The 20,825-nt window shown below is 33.8% G+C and overlaps 3 protein-coding genes across 5 annotated transcripts; 1 reads left to right on the forward strand and 2 right to left on the reverse strand.

Moving 5' to 3' along the window:
* Positions 1 to 1,344: 1,344 nt before the first annotated feature.
* LOC107474416 (kunitz type trypsin inhibitor 104) lies at positions 1,345 to 1,992 on the reverse strand. The gene has a single exon (XM_016094043.3). It carries the CDS (start codon positions 1,990 to 1,992, stop codon positions 1,345 to 1,347), a length of 648 nt encoding a protein of 215 aa, XP_015949529.1.
* A 4,569-nt stretch (positions 1,993 to 6,561) lies between these two features.
* LOC107474434 (protein ROOT PRIMORDIUM DEFECTIVE 1-like) lies at positions 6,562 to 8,978 on the forward strand. 2 transcript variants are annotated; one of them, XR_008008232.1, is made up of 3 exons: positions 6,562 to 8,206; positions 8,452 to 8,761; positions 8,846 to 8,978. XR_008008232.1 is itself a non-coding variant. In XM_016094058.3 (2 exons), exon 1 carries the CDS (start codon positions 6,971 to 6,973, stop codon positions 8,195 to 8,197), a length of 1,227 nt encoding a protein of 408 aa, XP_015949544.1. In that variant the 5' UTR covers positions 6,562 to 6,970; the 3' UTR covers positions 8,198 to 8,206; positions 8,452 to 8,959. The 2 variants fall into 2 exon arrangements, 1 of the variants encoding a protein (XP_015949544.1); XM_016094058.3 differs by having other exon boundaries at positions 8,452 to 8,959.
* A 668-nt stretch (positions 8,979 to 9,646) lies between these two features.
* Positions 9,647 to 10,625, reverse strand: LOC107475233 (uncharacterized). 2 transcript variants are annotated; one of them, XM_052260108.1, is made up of 2 exons: positions 10,499 to 10,625; positions 9,647 to 10,224 (listed from the first exon to the last, which is right to left on the reverse strand). In XM_052260108.1, the coding sequence occupies exons 1-2, from the start codon at positions 10,579 to 10,581 to the stop codon at positions 9,930 to 9,932; spliced, it is 378 nt and encodes a 125-aa protein (XP_052116068.1). In that variant the 5' UTR covers positions 10,582 to 10,625; the 3' UTR covers positions 9,647 to 9,929. The 2 variants fall into 2 exon arrangements, with proteins under 2 accessions (XP_052116068.1, XP_015950353.1); XM_016094867.3 differs by having other exon boundaries at positions 9,647 to 10,204; positions 10,410 to 10,625.
* Positions 10,626 to 20,825: the final 10,200 nt, after the last annotated feature.

Below are 20,825 nucleotides of genomic sequence, written 5' to 3' on the forward strand. Positions count from 1 at the left end.
GTTTAAACATCATATAGCTTTTTTTTTCTTCGATCATATCTCTCTCTTCAAATAATTTATTTTAACCTATTGTTTATAAACATTTCGATGAGTAGAATAATTGATCCAAAATTAAAAAAAAAAAATTACTTTGAAAAAATTTGTATGATAACCTGTTATTATATGCAATGCAATTGAGTTGCAAATTTGCAGCAATTTACTAAGAGAACGGTAAAAATTTAGGTGTAATCAATTTTATGTTAAATTAACAGTTAAAAATTGTTAAATAATTTAATTTATTTGATTAAATTTTCATCTAACGACTCTAAATAAAATTGATTCCACCGTAGTTTTTATCAATATTTTTGCAAATTTTTTTACGGATACATTAATCCACCAATAAAGTTATCAATAATCTAAAATTTGTCGATAAAAGTAAATAATCCATCGATAAATTCCATCTATAGACTATAGTGAACTGTTTTGTGGTATCAAAATTTTAAAATTAAAAAATATTATTTTATTATAATATAATTCAAAAAACCCAAAAATGACAGCAGTAGTCATCAAAAGATTAAAAGAAAAAGAGAGGAAAAGATCCAGCAAATCTGACAAGCCCGGCCTCTTTTGTTGCTCTGGGTTAGCTCTTTTCTTTTGTAGCTCTAGTCAGTGTATAACTCCTATTAAGGAAGCGCGCAGGTTTTTTTTGTAGGGGAGGGATTGACCTTTTTAACGCATATTCAGTCGTACCGGCATGGCCTCACTGATTTGTTTTCGAGTCTTTCCTTTTAGGAGCACCTTCCAACATACTATCTATGCTCTAAGCTTCTACTTTCGCACCTCGGGTCCCAGATCAATTTGAAATATACTTTAGTATTGACATTTGAGGGCGGTGATCTGGTCCCAGTGGAGGTTAGTCCAATGACTGACTTCTGCATCAGCGAGCCCTTAGCGACTGCAATTCGTCTTAGCTTAGTCTTCTCTTCTGAGACGATTGGAGGCCACCGAGTAATGTTGCTCCTCTACCATTACCCCTATCAATCGCTAAGATTGGTTCAGAGTGACGGTAGGAAGTTACTTCATCAAAGAGTTTCCACATCAGCCCGAAACGGGTCAATGAAATTTTTGGTTCCAGTTGTGCGGTTGAAAATACATACGAAAAGGAAGAATAAGGCAAAGATCAAAGAATAACTAACTCGTGTTGGGCACTTATTTAGAAATATATTTAATCAAACATATTAAATCATTTAACAATTCACACTATCGTCTTCGTATAAAGATGTCTTATTTAGAATAACCACATAAGATTTTATTACTATTTACTAGACCTTATTTACTAATAAACCAAATTGGCACCTACTAGAACTAGATAGAAGACACATCATTAGCCTTCTCAAATTGCACAGGAAGAGTGTTACCATCCAAAGCCAACAACCTGTTCCTATTCTCATCAATAATGAAAGCACCCACAGGTGAACAATTCAACCTACAATTTGGACACACATCCAAGGGACACCAAGCAAAATTGTAAATACCCAAATTGCCCTTTTCAATTCTAAAGTAACCTCCAATCCCTTCATCATAACCAGCCACAATCAACCTTCTTCCACTCTCTTGGTCAACCTCTCCAACCTTCCATTGCGTTGACTGAACACATGTAGTCAATGTCTGAAAAACAGCCTTGAAATCCCTGTTCTCTCTGATCACAGTTTCCCCTTCAATGAAAGGTGTAAACTTTATGGAAATTTTGTTGTCCACAATAACATTTGGTTGACCAACATATAAAGGGCATGACCCATTACCAAATCTATCAATCAATGTTAAATAGCCTCCAACATCAGTGATTGCTGGCCTAACATAGTACTCAGCATCACTTTGAATTGGGTTACCATCTGTGTCAAGAACAGCAGGGTTTGAATCATCATTGGATGATGATGATTCAGTGATTGGTGACAATATAACCAAGAGTAGCCATATGCAAATTACAATGCTTGCACCTAGCTTCATCACCATTTTGGTTAGGAAAGTGTGGATATTGCAAGAGTAGGAAAATTGAAGTGTTGTTTCTTCATTTTGGGTGCAACACTAAGGTATATTTATAGGGTAAAGTATATGCATGAGTTTGGACAAGTGTAGGTCTCTAAATTAACACCACACATTCAATGATTGGTGACGATTGAGTGTGATATAGTACTAAACTACTAATGATAATAATTATGTTCTTTTTTTCAAAGGAGAAGTTTTGCAAGGTATCGAGAATATTCAAATGGTATGATCTGCACGTAAGGATGGGAGAGGATAAGCACGACAATGATCATAACAAAAAGCGTATTAAAACTTGAAATTTGTAGGTATGGAACAGATGAATATATGCGCACGAGGGCGGCTATTACTGAAAAGAGACAAAGGGGAAGTCATCGTATTTGTGAAGCAACAAATTTAGTTTTGATACACTAATAACAGTGTAATACAGTAGTCTAATTATATTTTTTTAATAATTATTCTCATAATTTTTTATTAATATAGTGTTACATAATTAGATGTATTTGTAAAGGACTTTGTCTTCAATTGATTTTGTATATACTATAAAAAGACCAGATTACTCCAAAATTCTACTATATATTAGAAGCTTGTCAGCGATTACTAAGCACGATGACTAAATGGAAGATGTTCTTTCAAAGATGTGTAAAACGTCTTTTTATAAAGACACTTATGTATTACATTATTATTGGATGTATTAATAAATTAGTTTTTGAATTTTTTAACAAACTAAAATAAAATCAATTTTTTTATAATAATAACAATAAACTCAATTATTATCAGATTTAATCAAACTGACCAATTTACATAATCCACTAGATCATAGATTTTTTTGTTTTTTTTAAACAAAAATCAAGAATATATTTATTTTTTATCAAAAAGTTCAAATATGATTCGATTTAGATTGTATAAATTGATTGAATCAAATCGGATCTAATAATTATAATGTAGATAATTAAATTTATTATTATTGTTATAATAAACTGATTTTGTTTTAATTTATTAAAAAATAAATTATTAACTAATTTAATAAAAATATTCAATAATATCATAATATATGTAAATATCTCTAAAGAAAGACATTTTTAATATCTTAATCCAAGTAGTCTCCTGACTAAATTAGTAATTAGATATCATTGCGGTAATGCACATAAGTCTATTTTTAGCGAAAAAAAAAAAAAACAAGGCACTTTAAAAACTTATCACTTATGAGTTATGACTTATGAGTCCCTATCCCTCTGGAACCTTATCGCAGTCACAAACTTACAAAGATCACGTCACTTAGCTTCCAACTAAATTTCATTGGTTTGGTGAGTGTGTTTGAAAAATCAAGAGCATGAAACAAAACAGCCATACACGTGGCTGAAAAAGAGGTTTAGTTGAAATTTTCTTCATACAGTTAAATACGCAATAATTTGTAAATATTTTTTAATAAAATTAAACCTTTAAAAGTAGTTAAAGAACTGTCAATTTGATTATTTTATGAGAAATTTTTTCTTTGCCTCTAACCCCGTAATTTTCTTCTTTTTCTTTCTTAGAAAACCAAAGTCATCTGACCATAGTCTTTTTTTTCGTTGCTCAGTCTTCACTCTCTTGCTGTCGTTGTTCAGCCTCTCATTTTTTCGTCGTCGTTGCTTATTCCTTGTTGTCGTCGCAGTTTTTCGCCGTTGCCGCTCAGCCCGCAGTTCCTCACCGCTTAGCCCGTAGCTCCAGCCTGTCGTTGCTGCTCAGTTTTTAGCTCCGTAAAACCGTAAGTTCTTCTCGCTCTTGTTCTCTCGTGCGCATTTTCTCTCTCCCCCTCTCTCTCCCTCTTCATCATATTGTGAGATCTAAGTTCTTTTTTGTTCCTCCACAGATTCATCTCTTGGTTGCCGCTGTTGTGAGCTTGGCCATCACCATTGCATGTGAGCCTGTCACCGCCGGAGCCCTTTCTCTTTGTCTCTCTGAGTCTGTAACTATAAGTTTTACAATTTGTTATTCAATTTTGTAAATGTATGTGCTGAAGTGGGTTTATATGTGTTTGATTGAGAATTTTGTTGTAAATTTGTTGATTGAGAATTACTTTGTTGATTGCAATTTGTTTGTCTCTGATGGTAGTTTTTCATTTTTCATTTTGATTGAGCATTTGAGACTTTGTGGTTGTAATTTTGCTTTTATGTGTCTAATTGCAGTTTTTTAATTTTTAATTTTGAACTCATAAGAGACATTGTAATTATAATTTTGTTTATATGTGTTTGATTGCAGTTCTTTATTTTTCATTTTAAATTGTTATCGGCTATAGTATTTTTCATGATGTTGGCATGTTGCAACTGGTTATATATGTTGATTGAGAATGAGGCTATCATATTCATGCTTTAGATCAACAGAACAATAAAAATTTAGTACTTCTATAGTTTATACTAGCATTTACAATTTAATACTTACCTATACTATAATGCTTCTTTGTAAAGTTTTCAAAGTGCTTCCCACTTTTACATTAGCAAAGATTCAAGAATTGAAGGATCTTGAAGAGGAAGTTAAGAGGAACCAATCCTTGAAATCTCTCTTGCTATCTCCTTCTGGTGACTTTGTGATTTCTTATTATAGAAATAAAGTAAGCTACTAATTAATTAACTTTGTAAACTAAAACATATGTAGCAGTTTCCAAATATGATTGTGTGTATATTTATTCATTCATTTAGATAGCTGTTTTTGAATTCAAGAGCAAGATGGTTGAGCTTTATTTCTCATCGAGTTCATATGAAAGATGCACTTACTTTATTTTCGGTCTGGTGAAGTTTTATGACAAGTTAAGATCAGATGAGGAGAGCTTTGAGATTGTGATGATACCTCTTGATGAGTAAGAAGAATCCTTTAAGAAAGGATTGGAAAGTATGCCTTGATTGTCATTGTCTTTTGAGGACAAGAACAGTGAAAAATGATCAAAAATAAAGATTGAATTCTCTTTTATATTAATGTTGTAATTTTTTTATTATGGTGTTAAATTTATAGTGATCAAACATTAGCTTTTTTTAATTTCAAGTTATTGACATTGTATGAATCTTATGTTTGTATTTTAATTTATGCATGAATTTTAAGTTTTTGTCTTAATTTATATATGAATATGTAAAAATTAAAATGTTATTTAATTTTTACAGGGGCAGGTACCCGCAGGGGCGGGTAGTATATGATTAATAGGACGGCGGAGCGGGGTCGGGTAGGGCAAAAACCCGCCCCTACCCGCCCTACTGCCACTCCTACATACAAGCATTTTTTTATACAAGTCTTTACAAGTGCACCTTCTTCTTCTTCTTCTTGCGCACGTTCTTCTTCCTTTTCCTCTTCCTTTTCTTCTTCTTTTTTTTCGTTTCTTGCCTTTTCTTTCTCTTTCTTCAACCATTACTGCACGTTTTTACTGCACTTTCTTTTTCTTCTTCTTGCTGCACGTTCTTCTTCCTCTTCCTTTTCTTCTTCTTTTTTTCTTTCATTTTTTGCCTTCTCTTTCTTCTTCTTCAACCGTTACTCACTGCACCTTCTTCTTCTTCTTGCTGCACATTCTTCTTCCTCTTCCTCTTCTTCTTCTTTTCTTTCGTTTCTTGCCTTCTCTTTCTCATTCTTCATTTACGTGCTTTTCTCTCTATTTTCTTTCTTCGTTATTCTCGATTTCCATTGTTTTTTGACATCAAGCTCTGAAATCGTTTTTGAAGAAGAAGAAGCAGCAGAAGATGATGAGGAGAAAGAGAAAGAGTGCATGAGGTATACTTCAACGAATTTTGGGTGTATTTCTTAAATCCTTTGGGTGTATTTCTGTAATTCTTTAGGTGTATTTCTATAATCGTTTGGGTGAATTCCTGTAACTGTTTGGGTGTATTTCTGTAATCCTTTGGGTGTATTTCTGTAATCGTTTAAGTGTATTTCTGTAATCGTTTAGGTGTATTTTTAAAGTTCCATTATCTTCAAATTTGGCAAGAAACTCCTTTTCATGGAGGAAGAAGAAGAATAGTCGTTTATAATGCATGGTGAGTAGCGCGCTTTGAAACCAGGAAGTGGTTGAATAACGTGCGTTTATTTACTCTTAAATGTGGGAGTGTAATGCGTGTTTTTTTATTGGACTTGTACCAACTTATAAGACTTGTAAACCAAAAAAACTTGTATGTGTAGCAGGCCTCTTATTTTATTTATAATATATTCTTTTTCTAATTTTTTCTATTATGAAGTTACAAATAAAATATAAAATATATTATAGATGTTAATAAATAACAAAATGTATCTTTGTAATATAAAAAATAAAATAATTTCTAAAAAAGCATAACGACTAAATTGCTCACATATAAAAAAATTAAAGAACCTAAATTTAGTAAACACTGATTTTAAAAACCAATGAAAAATCTAATTCATTCTCAGTTTTTTTTAAAATAAATATTTTTAATACTAAAAAATCAAACACAACATGAACCGGGCCTAATAACAGAATGTCCCTGTCCAACCCGACCCGGTTTGAAACTGCGTTTCCCTCTCCCGTTGATGGTGCTGCTTGTTCTCTTGGAGTCCAAGTTACACCCTTTCAGGTACTTGTTCCAGAAGCAGCTGAATGTCCTGAATAATTGCCCATGCTTCTCCAACAGGAATTTTTTATTTGATAGCTTGTATTAATTTTAAATTGTCTGATTCAATAACAGTTTTTTCCATGTATAAATTGTTTGCAATGATTAGAGTTTGTTTAATGGCTAGAGTTTCTGCTACCGTGCTAGACTACATATAATAGTTCAAACTCGATGAGTTTCTGCTGCCAAATATATACATACGAAATCCAATGGATTTACAGGACTTCAAGTCACTGTTGCCATCAACTTTATTTCCAATCAAGCTCTCTATGCTCATTTAAGTGGCACCTTGTTTTCTTCTTCTGGTAATTGACCACCAAGTGTTTGACGAAATGCCAAAAAGAATTTGCAAGCCATAGAGACAAAAAATGGGAATCCATATTATGAAGATTTTGATCAAACACAAACACTCATTTGGTTTCTCAATCTCCATTCGATTGAAAACTACGTCGGCTCAGTATGTCGCCTCGAGAGTTCGAGACCCCACATTTGAGAAGCTCATGGACAAGTACAAGAGCCTCTTCAAAGTCATTGCCATTCAAGATCTCATCCTCGCAAATCCCGGGAATCCGTCCGTGTCCATTGACTTCCTCTCCAGGCTCTCCCAGAAACTCCATCTCAACCGCGGTGCCACTTCCTTCCTCCGCAAGTTTCCTCACATCTTCCAAATTTATTATGACCCCTCCAAGTTGCTGCCTTTTTGCAGGCTCACAGATGCTGCTCTTGATGTTTCCAAGCAGGAAGAGAAGGCCATTAATGCTTCTTTGCCAATGGTGGCTGATCGATTGGTCCGGATATTGTCCATGTCTGCGTCCAAAACAGTTCCCCTTCGAGCGATTTTCAAGGTCTGGAGGGAGCTTGGGCTGCCTGATAATTTCGAGGACTCAGTTATATCTGCAAATCCTAGTGTTTTCCAGCTGTGTGATGCCCATGAACCTAACACTCATTTGTTGAAGCTGGTTGAAGGTGTTCGTCGAAATGGTTTTAGAGCAGACATTGAAGATTGGAGGGTTGTTGAGTGCTGCAAGGAGGATTGCAATGTCAGGACAGAATTGCGGTTCAGTTTTAAGCATGGGTATCCTCCAGGGATGAAACTTGGCAAGAACTTCAAGGCCAAGGTGAAAGAATGGCAGAGTTCACCGTACGTTGGGCCCTATGAGGTGGTTGTTGGGGAGAAAAAGAAGTCTAAGGCAGCATTGATGGCCATGGAGAAACGAGCAGTGTCGATTGTTCACGAGTTCCTGAGTTTAACCGTGGAGAAGATGGTAGAAGTTGAAAAGATCAGCCAATTCAGAAAATGGTTTGGGATTGACTTCAACATAAGAGACCTGTTCTTGGATCACCCAGGGATCTTCTATCTATCAACAAAGGGGAAACGCCACACTGTTTTCTTGAGGGAAGCATATGAACGAGGTTGTTTGATTGAACCAAATCCTGTATATGATGCAAGGAGAAGGCTTCTTGATCTTGTTGCTATGGGACGTCGTGGTCGTTCTGCTATTAATTCAAATTTACAGGATGGAAGCAGCAGCAGCGACAATGATGGCATTGAAGCAGAAGAAACCCAACAAAGGCATGGCTCATTATCTTCTTGAGCGATCAAGGTTTGTTAAGATTTCTCGTTTATTTCGTCGTCCATTTCCAACATAAATCCTAGAAATACAAAAGGGAAAAATTTTTATTGTTAACTTAGCTCTACTATAGCAGAATAAATGGATGGAAGATAATGAGCATAAGTTAACTCCAACATGTTACCATGACAACATTTTAAAAATCTGAAGTTATAATATTTTGACAATGAAGAATGCAAAAGGCATTATGTTGATTTTGATCGATGCTTTCCACACAGGTTTTGCTGTAATTTTCACTTTTTGGTGACCTTGCTTTGTTTTCAAGATTATGGCTCCTGGAATTTACTTATGTGGGTAAGGCATGGACGTATATGTATATGTGTCCCTGTGTTGAGCGACAAACATGAGTAGGTGTTGCTAATTAAAGAGATTGGAAAACTGCTGCAGTTGTTTAAGAATTAGTTATCAATGGCCATAGGTTGCTCAAAAGCATTTCAAATGTGCTTGCAATGAATATAACTATTGCCTTTGTCGGCTTCTGTAGCATTATTCAAGAAATTTGGTGGCTTAGAAAGTGTATATTTAACGGTAAGAAACTAAACATATTGTGATTTGTGAATCTTGTATGTAGCACTTTCTTGTCTCTAATGGTTTGGCGCATTTGTTGTATAGACAAAAGGGACACTACTGGATTGGAGACAACACAGGTAAGGTCATAAATAAGAACATAAACAAGTCACAAGTGCACTATTTTTATTTTGCAAATGGGTTAGAACATTTTGTCATTTTCCACATACATGTTCCCCACATCATTTAATTCCTGCAAACTATAAAAGCAATATTATTATTATTATTATTATTACTTTTTTTTTTAATTAAATACTCGATAAACCTAGCTAAGTGCCAATTATAAATGGGCAATACTATGTGAATAATGATTTTAAATGAAGAGTGAAATAATTTTTTTATAAAAAAAAGTAAAAAAAAAAAGACTATGTGCAATACACATTTATTAATTTAGTAAGAATCTTTACTCTACGATTTTCATTATAAATTAATACTATATTGATAGCTAATTTTGCCCTTTGATTATCATGGTCAAAATTGTTTGGCCAAAAAATAGAAGGAAAAAATTAGATCTTTTTCCATCAACTAGCACTTTAACATAGACATGGACCCTTTTGCTCCCCCATTACTACTTGGAGTTTCTTCCCAAAATGCAAATACAGCTGGAAAATAATCTCTCTAACCAATGTCTTGTGTCTTGTGTAACAATGACTATCCTTCTATATAGTATTTACACTTTCTCTCTATGAATAATTTATTACTTTTAAAATCTGATAGATAAACAAAATTTACACCTAAATGTTATGGAATATCAATAGTATACCAAATCTTTAAAGCAACAAATAGTTTATTTAATTCAAAGGATTTATCGGATAAGTAATTAACATAATATTCCATTCCATATATATAATATACACAGTATCATTTTTCTAAGCTAAATTGTGCTGACATTCTAAAGTTCCATGGAAACCATTGCAGAGCAAACTTTAGCTACTATGTTGTCAGACCCAAAATATAGCCAGTAATTAATCTACCAATACCAAAAAAACTACCACATGACACAATAGCAGTGACTAGTTACCTTGTAATTAACCAAAACATGATGCAGTAAGTTAGTAACATAGATATATACTGCTATTACTACTATAACTAGCATATTTAGTGACATTTAACTTACAACTAAATGAGGCTAAGGAGATAAAAGTGAAGTCTTCAAATGCCTTAGTTTCTTTAAACAAGCTTGTGCCCTTTCAAGAACCAAATCGACCCTATCTAATTTCCTCTTATTGTTGCTGTGGTTGTTCCTGCTAGAGTGATGGTGATGCTTCACAATAACAGTCCTTGGTGATTCTACTAGTTCACACCCTTCATCAATCTTCTCCTCCATTATCGTCACTTTATCTGCTAAAGCAAGTCCTAAACCATAGCTTTTAATCTTCTTCATTTGCTCCAATGTTGTAGATTCTGCTTTCAACAGAAACACCCTTTCTTATCATAACCAAAATAAAATATTTTGTTAAAGAATATCCTAAAACTACTTTAAGAACTGAAAAGTATAAAACTTTTTTAAGTTTTTCATGCACCCCATGTTCTTAAAAATATAAAAATCTTACCTTTTCAGTATAGAGAAAAGAAAGAAAAGAAGTTAGAGTGTAGAGAGTAAAGAAACCTTGTGTATCATAGTGAATATTGTTGATTTCTGGCTGAGGAGAATCTGTGTGTGTGTGGTGATTAGATTGGAGTTGAGTTATGAAGGACCTGAGTTCATTCTTGAGATGTTCAAACTGATTTGGATATTGAGCTTCAAGCTGCTTCAACTCTTCCAATGCTTCCTCTTCCATGCTGATTATGATCTCTCTAGTCACTCTCTTCTGCTTTCTTTGTTTCTTTGTTTTTTAAATCAGTGTGTGAAAATGACTCAAAGAAAGAATGTCAATTAATACCAAATTTAACTTTTGATGTTTCTGCCCGTTTTCCTGCCTTTTGTTGCCACTTCAATCACTTTTCTTCATTTGTTTATTTATTTTATTCAAGTGCCATTCAGATTTTGGAAGGTGGAAAGTTATGATGCTTCTTTATGGTTTCCAAGGATTAATAGGGTTGAAGGTTATCCATTAATTTTTTTTTGTATGAAAAAGTGTGTATAAAGTTTAATTTTTTAATTTTTTTGTTTAATTATTAAAATAAAAATTCAGGGATGGTTTTAATATATTTATAATATTAGAGACGATTTAAAAAAAAAATCAGAGATGATTTTGATTTTTGTCTAAAATTTTAAGAAGGAAAATCGTATTTAAACCTTAAAGAATCTTAATCTTTTTAAACATTTCAATATTTAGAAAAAAAAAATATTTGAAAAATTTATAGTATTTTAAAGTCAAAAATAAAATGAGAAATATTATAACTTCATTAGTTTTTTATCTTTTATTTATAAGTATCTTTAATTTTTTAATATTTTTTAATTATTTTTTAACTATGAGAAAATGAGAAGAAAATAAGAGAATAAAATAATAATAAAATCATAAAAACTACTAACTGAATCAAAATAATGACTCATTTAAAGACTTCTAACCATTCGCACTATATAATTACTATCATGTATTATTTTTTTTAATAGTTATTAATATATTAAAAATTGACTAGCAGTTTTCATTGGATCATTATTATATCTTTTAATAGTCTTCTTTTAGTACTCTTCGTGAAAATAATATTACAAGAAAATGAAATTAATTATTATTAAAGCGAATTCCAAATTAAAGTTATAATACATTTTTTAATTTATAATTTTTTGTAATATTATTGTTATATTTTAATATCTAAACAAAAAATATGTAAAAATTTTTAAGTACTTTAAAGTCAAAAGCAAAATCACAAATATTATAACTTTATTTGTTATTTGTCTTTTATCTAGAAGTATTTTCGAACTTTCAACATTTTTTTATTATTAAAGAGAATCGCAAATTAAAGTTATAAAACATTTTCTAAGGTTGTAATTTCTTATAATATTATTTGTTATAATTTATTGACATATAACATATAATGAAATAAAACAAATAATATTACGAGAAAATTACAAATCTAAAAAATGAAACAACCATAATTTTTTGTTCTCGTTGTTTTTTAATTTCATGTTAAAATCTATAGTGATTATAGAATTTTAATATTTATAAAATTTTAATATCTAAAGAAAAAAATATGAGAAAAATTTTAAGTACTTCAAAGTCAAAAGAAAAATCATAAATATTATAACTTTATTTGTTATTTGTCTTTTATCTAAAAGTATCTTCAAACTTTCAACACTTTTTTATCATTAAAGAGAATCACAAATTAAAGTTATATACATTTTCTAGGTTTGTAATTTCTTGCAATATTATTTGTTATACTTCAATGACATATAACATATAATGAAATAAAACAAATAATATTACAAGAAAATTACAAATCTAAAAAATGAAACAACATTAATTTTTTGTTCTACTTGTTTTTTAATTTCATGTTAAAAATCTACATTTATTAAGGAATTGTAATCTTTATAACATTTTAATATCTAAAAAAAATATGTGAGAAATTTCAAGTACTTTACAGTAAAATACAAAATCACAAATATTATAACTTTATTGTAATTTGTCTTTTATCTAGAAGTATTTTCAAATTTTTAACACTTTTTCTATTATTAAAGAGAGTCACATGTTAAAGTTATAATATATTTTCTAGGTTTGCAATTTCTTGTAATATTATTTGTTATGTTTCCTTGACATATAACATATAATGAAATAAAATAAATAATATTATAAGAAAATTACAAATCTAAAAAATGAAAAACTTTAATATTTTGTTCTACTTGTTTTTTAATTTCATGTTAAAATCTATGTTGATTAAAGAATTTTAATCTTTATAACATTTTAACGTCTAAAGAAAAAAATATGAGAAATTTCAAGTACTTCAAAGTCAAAAACAAAATTACAAATATTATAATTTTATTTGTTATTTGTCTTTTATCTAGAAGTATCTTCAAACTTTCAATACTTTTTCTATTATTAAGGAGAATCACAAATTAAAGTTATAACACATTTTCTAGGTTTGCAATTTCTTTTAATATTATTTGTTATACTTCATAGACATATAACATATAATGAAATAAAACAAATAATATTACAAAAAATTGCAAATCTAAAAAATAAAAAACTTTAATATTTTGTTCTACTTGTTTTTTAATTTCATGTTAAAATCTACATTGATTAAAGAATTTTATTTTTTATAATATTTTGATTTCTAAAAAAAAATATATGAGAAATTTCAAGTACTTCAAAATCAAAAGCAAAATCACAAATATTGTAAATTTATTTGCTATTTGTCTTTTATCTAGAAATATCTTCAAACTTTTAACACTTTTTCTATTATTAAAGAGAATTACAAATTAAAGTTATAATACATCTTCTAAATTTGTAATTTCTTGTAATATTATTTGTTATATTTCATTGGCATATAACATATAATAAAATAAAAGAAATAATATTACCAAAAAATTACAAATATAAAAAATGAAACAACTTTAATTTTTTGTTCTATTTGTTTTTGCATTTCATGTAAAAAATCTACATTGATTAAAAAATTTTAATCTTTATAACATTTTAATATAAAAAAATATGTGAAAAATTTCAAGTACTTCAAAGACAAAAATAAAATTACAAATATTATAACTTTATTTGTTTTTTTTTTTAAGGAAAAAGCTCAACACAACAAGGTGGAGCATATAAAATACTAAAGAACAATCCGACAACTCTAGTCATGACAACCTGTAGTTATCTTCGGCATTGCTATCAACAACCATAGGGTTCACCACCACTCCACTCATCGGAGAGCAAGGCAGATCTACTAATAATATCCACCACACATGAACTTTGATTCCTAAAGATTCTATCATTCCGTTCTAGCCAAACTGTCCAGATAACAGCAAAGAAGCCAATCACCAACCTTCTCCTCTCACCTCTTCTTGCTGCAACATTCGTCCAGCTTTCAAAGTGTTATTTGAGTGTACCAGGCATGGTCCATTTTCTTCCAAGAGCGAATAGCCAAACACACCACACCTGCCAGGAAATCTCACAACCAGCAAACAAATAAAAAGCAGACTCCATAGACTTACCACATAAGACACATGTACGATCATTTGGGTTAATTACACCTAGTCTACACAGTCTGTCCTTAGTATTCACCCTCCCCACCAACACAAACCAAGAGAATAACTCGATCCTTGGTGGAACGAAACCCTTCCAAATTGCACTGGTGAAGCTATAGCTTGTTATTTCCTCCGAGAGAACTGCTTCCTGCAACACCTGCACAAATGAGTTAGTCGAATAAATACCAAATCTATCAAATTTCTAGACCACTTTGTCCTCCCTCTCAGATGTTAGCTGAACAGACTGTAAAACCTGATGGAGTTGGTTTACTAGTGCCAACTCCTACTGAAAAAGCTCTCTCCTCCATTGAAAATTCCATATCCACTATAGCCCATCCCAAAACTCGCAATCCCCAATAACAGAACTTTGAGGTTTGAGACCAAGAAAAGTCTTGGAAACAATTCTTTAAGAACACCGTGAGGTAACTAGATATCCTCCCAGAACCGTACTGTTCTGCCATTCCCTACATCCATATACAAACCCTTGATCATTTTTTCTCTCACATGTGGTTTCACTGATTTGTAACTGGCAAATATCCTTCCAAGGACCCCCTTGTAGGTACAAGCTGACCACACATCATCTCATTCGGATTCAAGTTATTACAAGAGCAGACGACTTTCTTTCACAGGGGACAATCCTCTTTCGAGAACCTCCACCACCACTTAAAGAGCAAAGCTGTATTCCAAATTACTGCGTCTCCAATTTTCAAACCACCTGCCTTTTTTGGAGCCATCACCACTTCCCATTTTACTAGTGGTATCCCATTTCTCCCATTCTCTTTACTCCACAATAAGTGCCTTTGGAGTGAGATCAACTTCTCCGCTACCGCCTTCGGCATCTTGTATAGGCTAAGATATTAGATAGGCAAACTATTCAGAACAGACTTAATAAGAACTAGCTTACCCGCTTTGTTTAGGGTCTTTGCTTTCCACAGACTTAACTTGTCTTCCACCTTATCAATCACCAGTTTCCAAGTCTTCATAAGCCTCGGATTTGCTCCAAGAGAAATGCCAAGATATCGGACTAGTAGAGATTCCTCCTTGCATCCCAGCAACTGACACATCTTACGCGCCCAATGCATATCACTGTTAACCGGAATGAAGCTAGACTTCTCAAAATTGATACTCAACCCCGACATCAGCTCAAAGCAACGTAACAATTGCTTGTAGTTCCTGATAGTCTCTTCTTCAATAGGACAGAAGAGAATGGTATCATCTGCAAACTGTAAGTGCGACAGCTCAATGTTAGCCCTTCCAAACAAAAGTGGATAGATGCGGCCATTCCTCACTGCCTCCCTAATCATCCTATGTAGCACATCAACAACTAGCACAAACAAAAATGGCGATAAAGGGTCTCCTTGTCGTAGTTCCCTTTCCATCTTGAAAGGCTTAGTGGGGGGACCCATTGGTGCAGAATTTATAACCCACACTTACTAACCGGCAAGTGCACCGGGTTGTACAAAGTAATACCTTACGTGAGTAAGGGTCGATCCTACGAGGATTGATGAATTAAGCAACAGTTATTAAGTGATAAGCTTAGTTAGGCAAGCAGAAAAGACTTTTGAGATGTTCAAAAGGTTTAAGTGTAAATTCAGAATATCAAAGACAGGCAGATAAATAAATTGAGAATAAAATATGGAGAAAACAGTTAAGGCTTCAGAGTTATCTATTTTTCCGGATTAACTTTTCTTACTAACTATTTTAATTATGTAGGATTTAATTTAATGGCAAACTATATGTGACTAGACCCTAATTTCTTAGACCTTCCTAGTCTCCTCTAAAATTCATTAACTGCCAATTCCTTGGTCAATTAATTCCAATTAGGGGGTGATGATCAATTTCTAGTTTATATGCCAAAAGAATTCTAATTATTCAAAAATAAAGGGATTATATGTCACGTATCCCGTTAAATACAAACAATTAGAAATTCAGTATAATTTGTTTTCAAGTTGTTGTTCAAGTAAAGAGCTTTTCCAAGTTTTAAAAGAACTCAATAAGAACATGGGTCATACTTCCGTTCCATCCAATATTCATAAAATAAAGAATGAAAATAATTATTGAAATATAAATCAAAACATGAATAAATTAGAAAGATCAAACGAATTAGTCCATTACAAATAGACAGAGCTCCTAACCTTAACAATGAAGGATTAGTTGCTCATGGTTCAGAGAAGAAAAATAAGGGTTCTCGTAACAATCTGGTACCTGTCTAAATGTACAGAGTTTCTATTTATTACTAATCCTAATAGGTTTAAAATAAAAAATTAAAAATAATATCTTTTCCTAAAAGATAAGAATTGAATTTAAATTCAAATTAATAAACAGATCTTCAGTTTATGGGTGGGGACCACTTGATTTGTCCATTCTGCAGCTTCTAATATGTGTTTTCTGGGCTGGAAACTAGGTCAAAAACAGCCCAAAAATTGTAACCAGCGTTTTCTGAATTATTGCAGATCGCGCATGTGATGTGTCCGCGTCGTCCACGCGTTCACGTCATTTGTGCATATTCCAGTCCACGCGTTCGCGTCATTGCGATTTCTCCATTCCGCGCGGTCGCATGAGCCATGCGTCCGCGTCGGTCTTCGCTGGTCATCTCTTTGGTTTCTTCTTTTTGTCTGCAGAAACTTCATCAAATCCCTCCGAATGCTACCTAAAATAAATAAAATTGCACAAAACTCAAAATAGCATCCGTATTGGCTAAAATATAATTAATTCTTAATTAAACTCAACAATTTAAATGCAAATTCACTAGGAAAAGATAGATAAGATGCTCACGCATCACAACACCAAACTTAAACTATTGCTTGTCCTCAAGCAACCAAAACTAATATAAGCTTATGATGTGAATTTGCATGAGAATGAGAGTTCGATTAAGCTCATGTCTCTTTTTATAGTGGGGTTTATAACTGTAATCCTGAATAGGTTTGGCATCTCACTCTCCTTTGAATCAAGAATGTTATTGTCATTCTGAATTAGAATCCGAATGATATTATGAATTCTCTGATCTTTACATTTCAGTTTAATCCTTGAACACAGCAACATTTACTTTAATTTATTTTTCTTTGGTGCTTTGCACCTTGAGCCTAACCGTGACTTTAAATATTTTGTCTCAAGAGTAACTTGACACAAAAACACCACAAGCACTTAACTGGGGAACTCCCTTTGAGTTCTGATTTTTCTTTCAGTTCTCTCAGACAGTGGTGCTCAAAGCCTTTGGCATACTCTGTTAAACGCACTTGGTCTCGACTCTAAGTGTTTTGTCTCAAGGATTACTTGACACAGTCACACCACAAGCATATGACTAGGGAAACAACTCTTTGAGCTTTTAATCATGTCTGACCTCCCTAGTCATTGATGCTCAGAGCCTTGGATCTTGCTTTTTTTATTTTATTTATATTTTTTTCGCTGTTTCTTTTGCTTCAAGGAATAAATTTTTATTTATTTCAGAGAAGGCATAATAATTCTCTAAATTCCTGTTCCTTATACATCAACATCCCTTGATTCAAATTCAAATATACACTGTTCATATCATGCATTCAAAAGAAAACTAATCCTATGATTCTAACTATTAAAAGATCATGCAACAAACAAAGCAAAATAGCAAAAAACTGGAACATAACGTAGAAGAAGAGGGGGAGGAATAAAAATGAAAGAAACTCAACCACCTTAGTTATCCTAGTGGTCGTTTTATTCTTCAGGTTGTGCTCCTCAGTGAAGATGATTCGCCTCCCTCTTTGGTGCCATAGGAATAAATAGAAAAACCCCTAAGCGAAGCGTCAACACCAAACTTAAAGGTTTGCTTGTCCTCAAGCAAAGAAGTACTGAAAATAGAAAGAGATAAATATTATGAGGAAAGAAAAAGAAAAATAAAAGGATAAAAGAACAAGAGAGGATTAGGATTCGGAGAGAGGAGAAAGAAAACTGGGCGGCGAACTAGTGTGGCGCAAGCGACGCGAACGCGTGCAGCATGCGTTCGCGTGGGTCACAAAATTTTCACAATGACACGTTAGCGTTAGGCACGCGATCGCGTTCCCTGGGTTTTGTGCGATTCGCGCGAAGCCAGCCGCGCGCCCGCGCAACTTACTGTTCGCATGGCTTGGGAACCAAAATTTCATACGACGCGCTCGCGTCATGCATGCGAACGCGTGGATGGCCATATGTGCAAGTGACGCGGACGCGTCAGTCATACGTCCGCGTGACCAAATTTGTGCTTCTAGCACACTTCCTGCCCCAAGCCAGCACAACTCTCTGCCCAAACACTCTTTTACGTTGAATTTGCAGGTCACGCATCCGCGTCAGTGACGCGTCCGCGTGAATGGCAAAAATCACACACGACGCGACCGCGTGGGGTACGCGTTCGCGTGGGATCGTTTGTGCGAAAGGCATGAGTCCAGCGCCACTCCCGCGCAACTTTCTGTTCAAATTTATTTTTCACGCACACCCATCTGACGCGTCCGCGTCAGTGACGCTTGCGCGTCGGGTGCTCTTCTCTTTTTTTTTTGATGTCCAGTTCCTAGAATAACATAGCTGCATGATCAGAAAATTAGTAAGAACTCAATAAAAATAAAATAAAAAGAAAACTACTACTACGAAAAAATAAAAATAGCTAAGGATACGAAATTATCGGGTTGCCTCCCGACAAGCGCTTCTTTAACATCACTAGCTTGGCGGGGAGATTTGCAGCTTTTTCACATTTGCTACAATGCTTCACAAATGCCCTTGAGTCCCTGAAAAGAGTCGGCCAGTAAAACCCGCTCTGAAGGACTTTTGTAGCTGTCCTTTCACCACCAAAGTGGCCTCCATAATCAGACCCATGACAGTGCCAAAGAATCTGCTGCTTTTCTTCATCCGGGACACATCTCCGGATTATTCCATCTGAGCACCTTTTAAAAAGGTATGGTTCTTCCCAAATGTAGTACTTTGCATCAGTTAGTAGCTTCTTCACCTGTTGCCTACTGTACTCCCTTGGGATAAAATTCATGGCCTTATAATTTGCAATGTCTGCAAACCATGGTGCCTGCTGAATGAGGAACAATTGCTCATCTGGGAATATCTCAGTCACAGCTGTGGGTGGTTGTACTCCTGCTTTCGGCTCAATTCTGGAGAGATGGTCAGCTACTTGATTCTCTGACCCTTTTCTGTCTTTTATCTCAATATCAAACTCCTGAAGGAGCAACACCCATCTGATTAATCTTGGTTTAGAATCCTGTTTGGTTAGAAGGTACTTCAAAGCAGCATGATCAGTATAAATAATAACCTTAGAACCAAGTAAATAGGACCTAAACTTATCAACAACGTACACAACAGCTAATAATTCCTTTTCTGTAGTTGTATAATTCTTTTGGGTATCATTTAACACACGACTAGCATAGTAAATGACATGTACAAGCTTACCATGCCTATGTCCTAAAACAGCTCCTATAGCAAAATCACTAGCATCACACATTAATTCAAATGGTAGATCCCAGTCAAGGGGAGCTATAATGGGAGCAGAGGTAAGGTTAGCTTTCAGAGTTTCAAAAGCATGCAGACAATTAGAATCAAAGACAAAAGGGACATCAGCAACCAAAAGGTTGCTTAGAGGTTTTGTAATTTTAGAAAAATCCTTTATAAATCTTCTATAAAATCCTGCATGACCCAAGAAACTCCTGATTGCCTTAACATTAGTTGGTGGTGGTAATTTTTCAATTACCTCTACTTTTGCTCTATCAACCTCAATTTCTTTACTTGAAATCCGGTGTCCAAGAACAATACCTTCTGTAACCATAAAATGGCATTTTTCCCAATTTAAAACAAGGTTTGATTCTTGACACCGTTTCAAGACAAGAGATAAATGTTTAAGGCAGGATTCAAAAGAATTACCAAAAACAAAAAAGTCATCCATAAATACCTCAATAAACTTTTCAACCATATCAGAAAAAATTGAAAGCATACACCTCTGAAAAGTTGCTGGAGCATTGCAAAGTCCAAAAGGCATTCTTCTGTAGGCAAATACTCCAAAGGGGCATGTGAATGCTGTCTTCTCCTGATCTTGAGTGTCCACTGCAATTTGATTATATCCAGAATATCCATCTAGAAAACAATAAAATGCATGACCAGCTAACCTCTCAAGCATCTGATCAATGAAAGGCAGGGGAAATGATCTTTTCTTGTAGCAGTGTTGAGCCTCCTGTAGTCTATACACATTCTCCATCCTGTGACTGTTCTTGTGGGGATAAGCTCATTCTTTTCGTTCTTGATCACTGTCATCCCTCCTTTCTTGGGAACTACCTGCACAGGACTTACCCAAGGACTGTCAGAAATAGGATAAATAATCCATGCTTCCCATAGTTTCATTACCTCTTTTTGGACCACTTCTTTCATGGTTGGATTGAGTCTCCTTTGAGGTTGCACAACTGGTTTAGCATCATCTTCAAGGAGGATCTTGTGCATACACTTGGTTGGACTGATCCCCTTTAAGTCACTAATTGTCCACCCAAGAGCTGTTTTATGGCTCTTGAGCACTAAAATAAGCGCCTCTTCCTCTTCAGACTTCATGGAAGAGCTAATAATCACTGGATATGAGTCATTCTCACCCAAGAATACATATTTCAGGGAAGGGGATAGGGATTTGAGCTCGAGCTTGGGGACTTCCTCCTCTGCTTTAGGCGTGTGGACCATAGCCTTCTGGGGTGGTGAATTATCAATTTCAACTAATTCATACTCAGAAATAGGATCCAGAATGTCATCAAGTACCTCAGCTTTCAATACCTCTTGAACAAGTGGTTTAATAACATCTATTTTCATACACCCTTCAGAATCATTAGGGTGCTTGAGAGCTTCAAAAACATGAAGGACCACCTGTTCTTCATTGACCCTCAGGGTTAATTCACCATTTTGTACATCAATTAGAGCTCTACCTGTAGTTAA

The sequence above is a fragment of the Arachis duranensis genome, chromosome 1, assembly GCF_000817695.3.
Source record: "Arachis duranensis cultivar V14167 chromosome 1, aradu.V14167.gnm2.J7QH, whole genome shotgun sequence".
NCBI lineage: Eukaryota > Viridiplantae > Streptophyta > Magnoliopsida > Fabales > Fabaceae > Arachis > Arachis duranensis.

What these genes read in the sequence shown, in the direction of transcription:
- LOC107474416 (XM_016094043.3), bottom strand. Translation starts at nt 1,992, where the DNA reads ATGGTGATGAAGCTAGGTGCAAGCATTGTAATTTGCATATGGCTACTC.
- LOC107474434 (XM_016094058.3), top strand. Translation starts at nt 6,971, where the DNA reads ATGGGAATCCATATTATGAAGATTTTGATCAAACACAAACACTCATTT.
- LOC107475233 (XM_016094867.3), bottom strand. Translation starts at nt 10,581, where the DNA reads ATGGAAGAGGAAGCATTGGAAGAGTTGAAGCAGCTTGAAGCTCAATAT. An exon ending in TATTCACTATGATACACAAG is followed by an intron (nt 10,205 to 10,409) that starts GTTTCTTTACTC and finishes TGTTGAAAGCAG; the next exon opens with AATCTACAACATTGGAGCAA.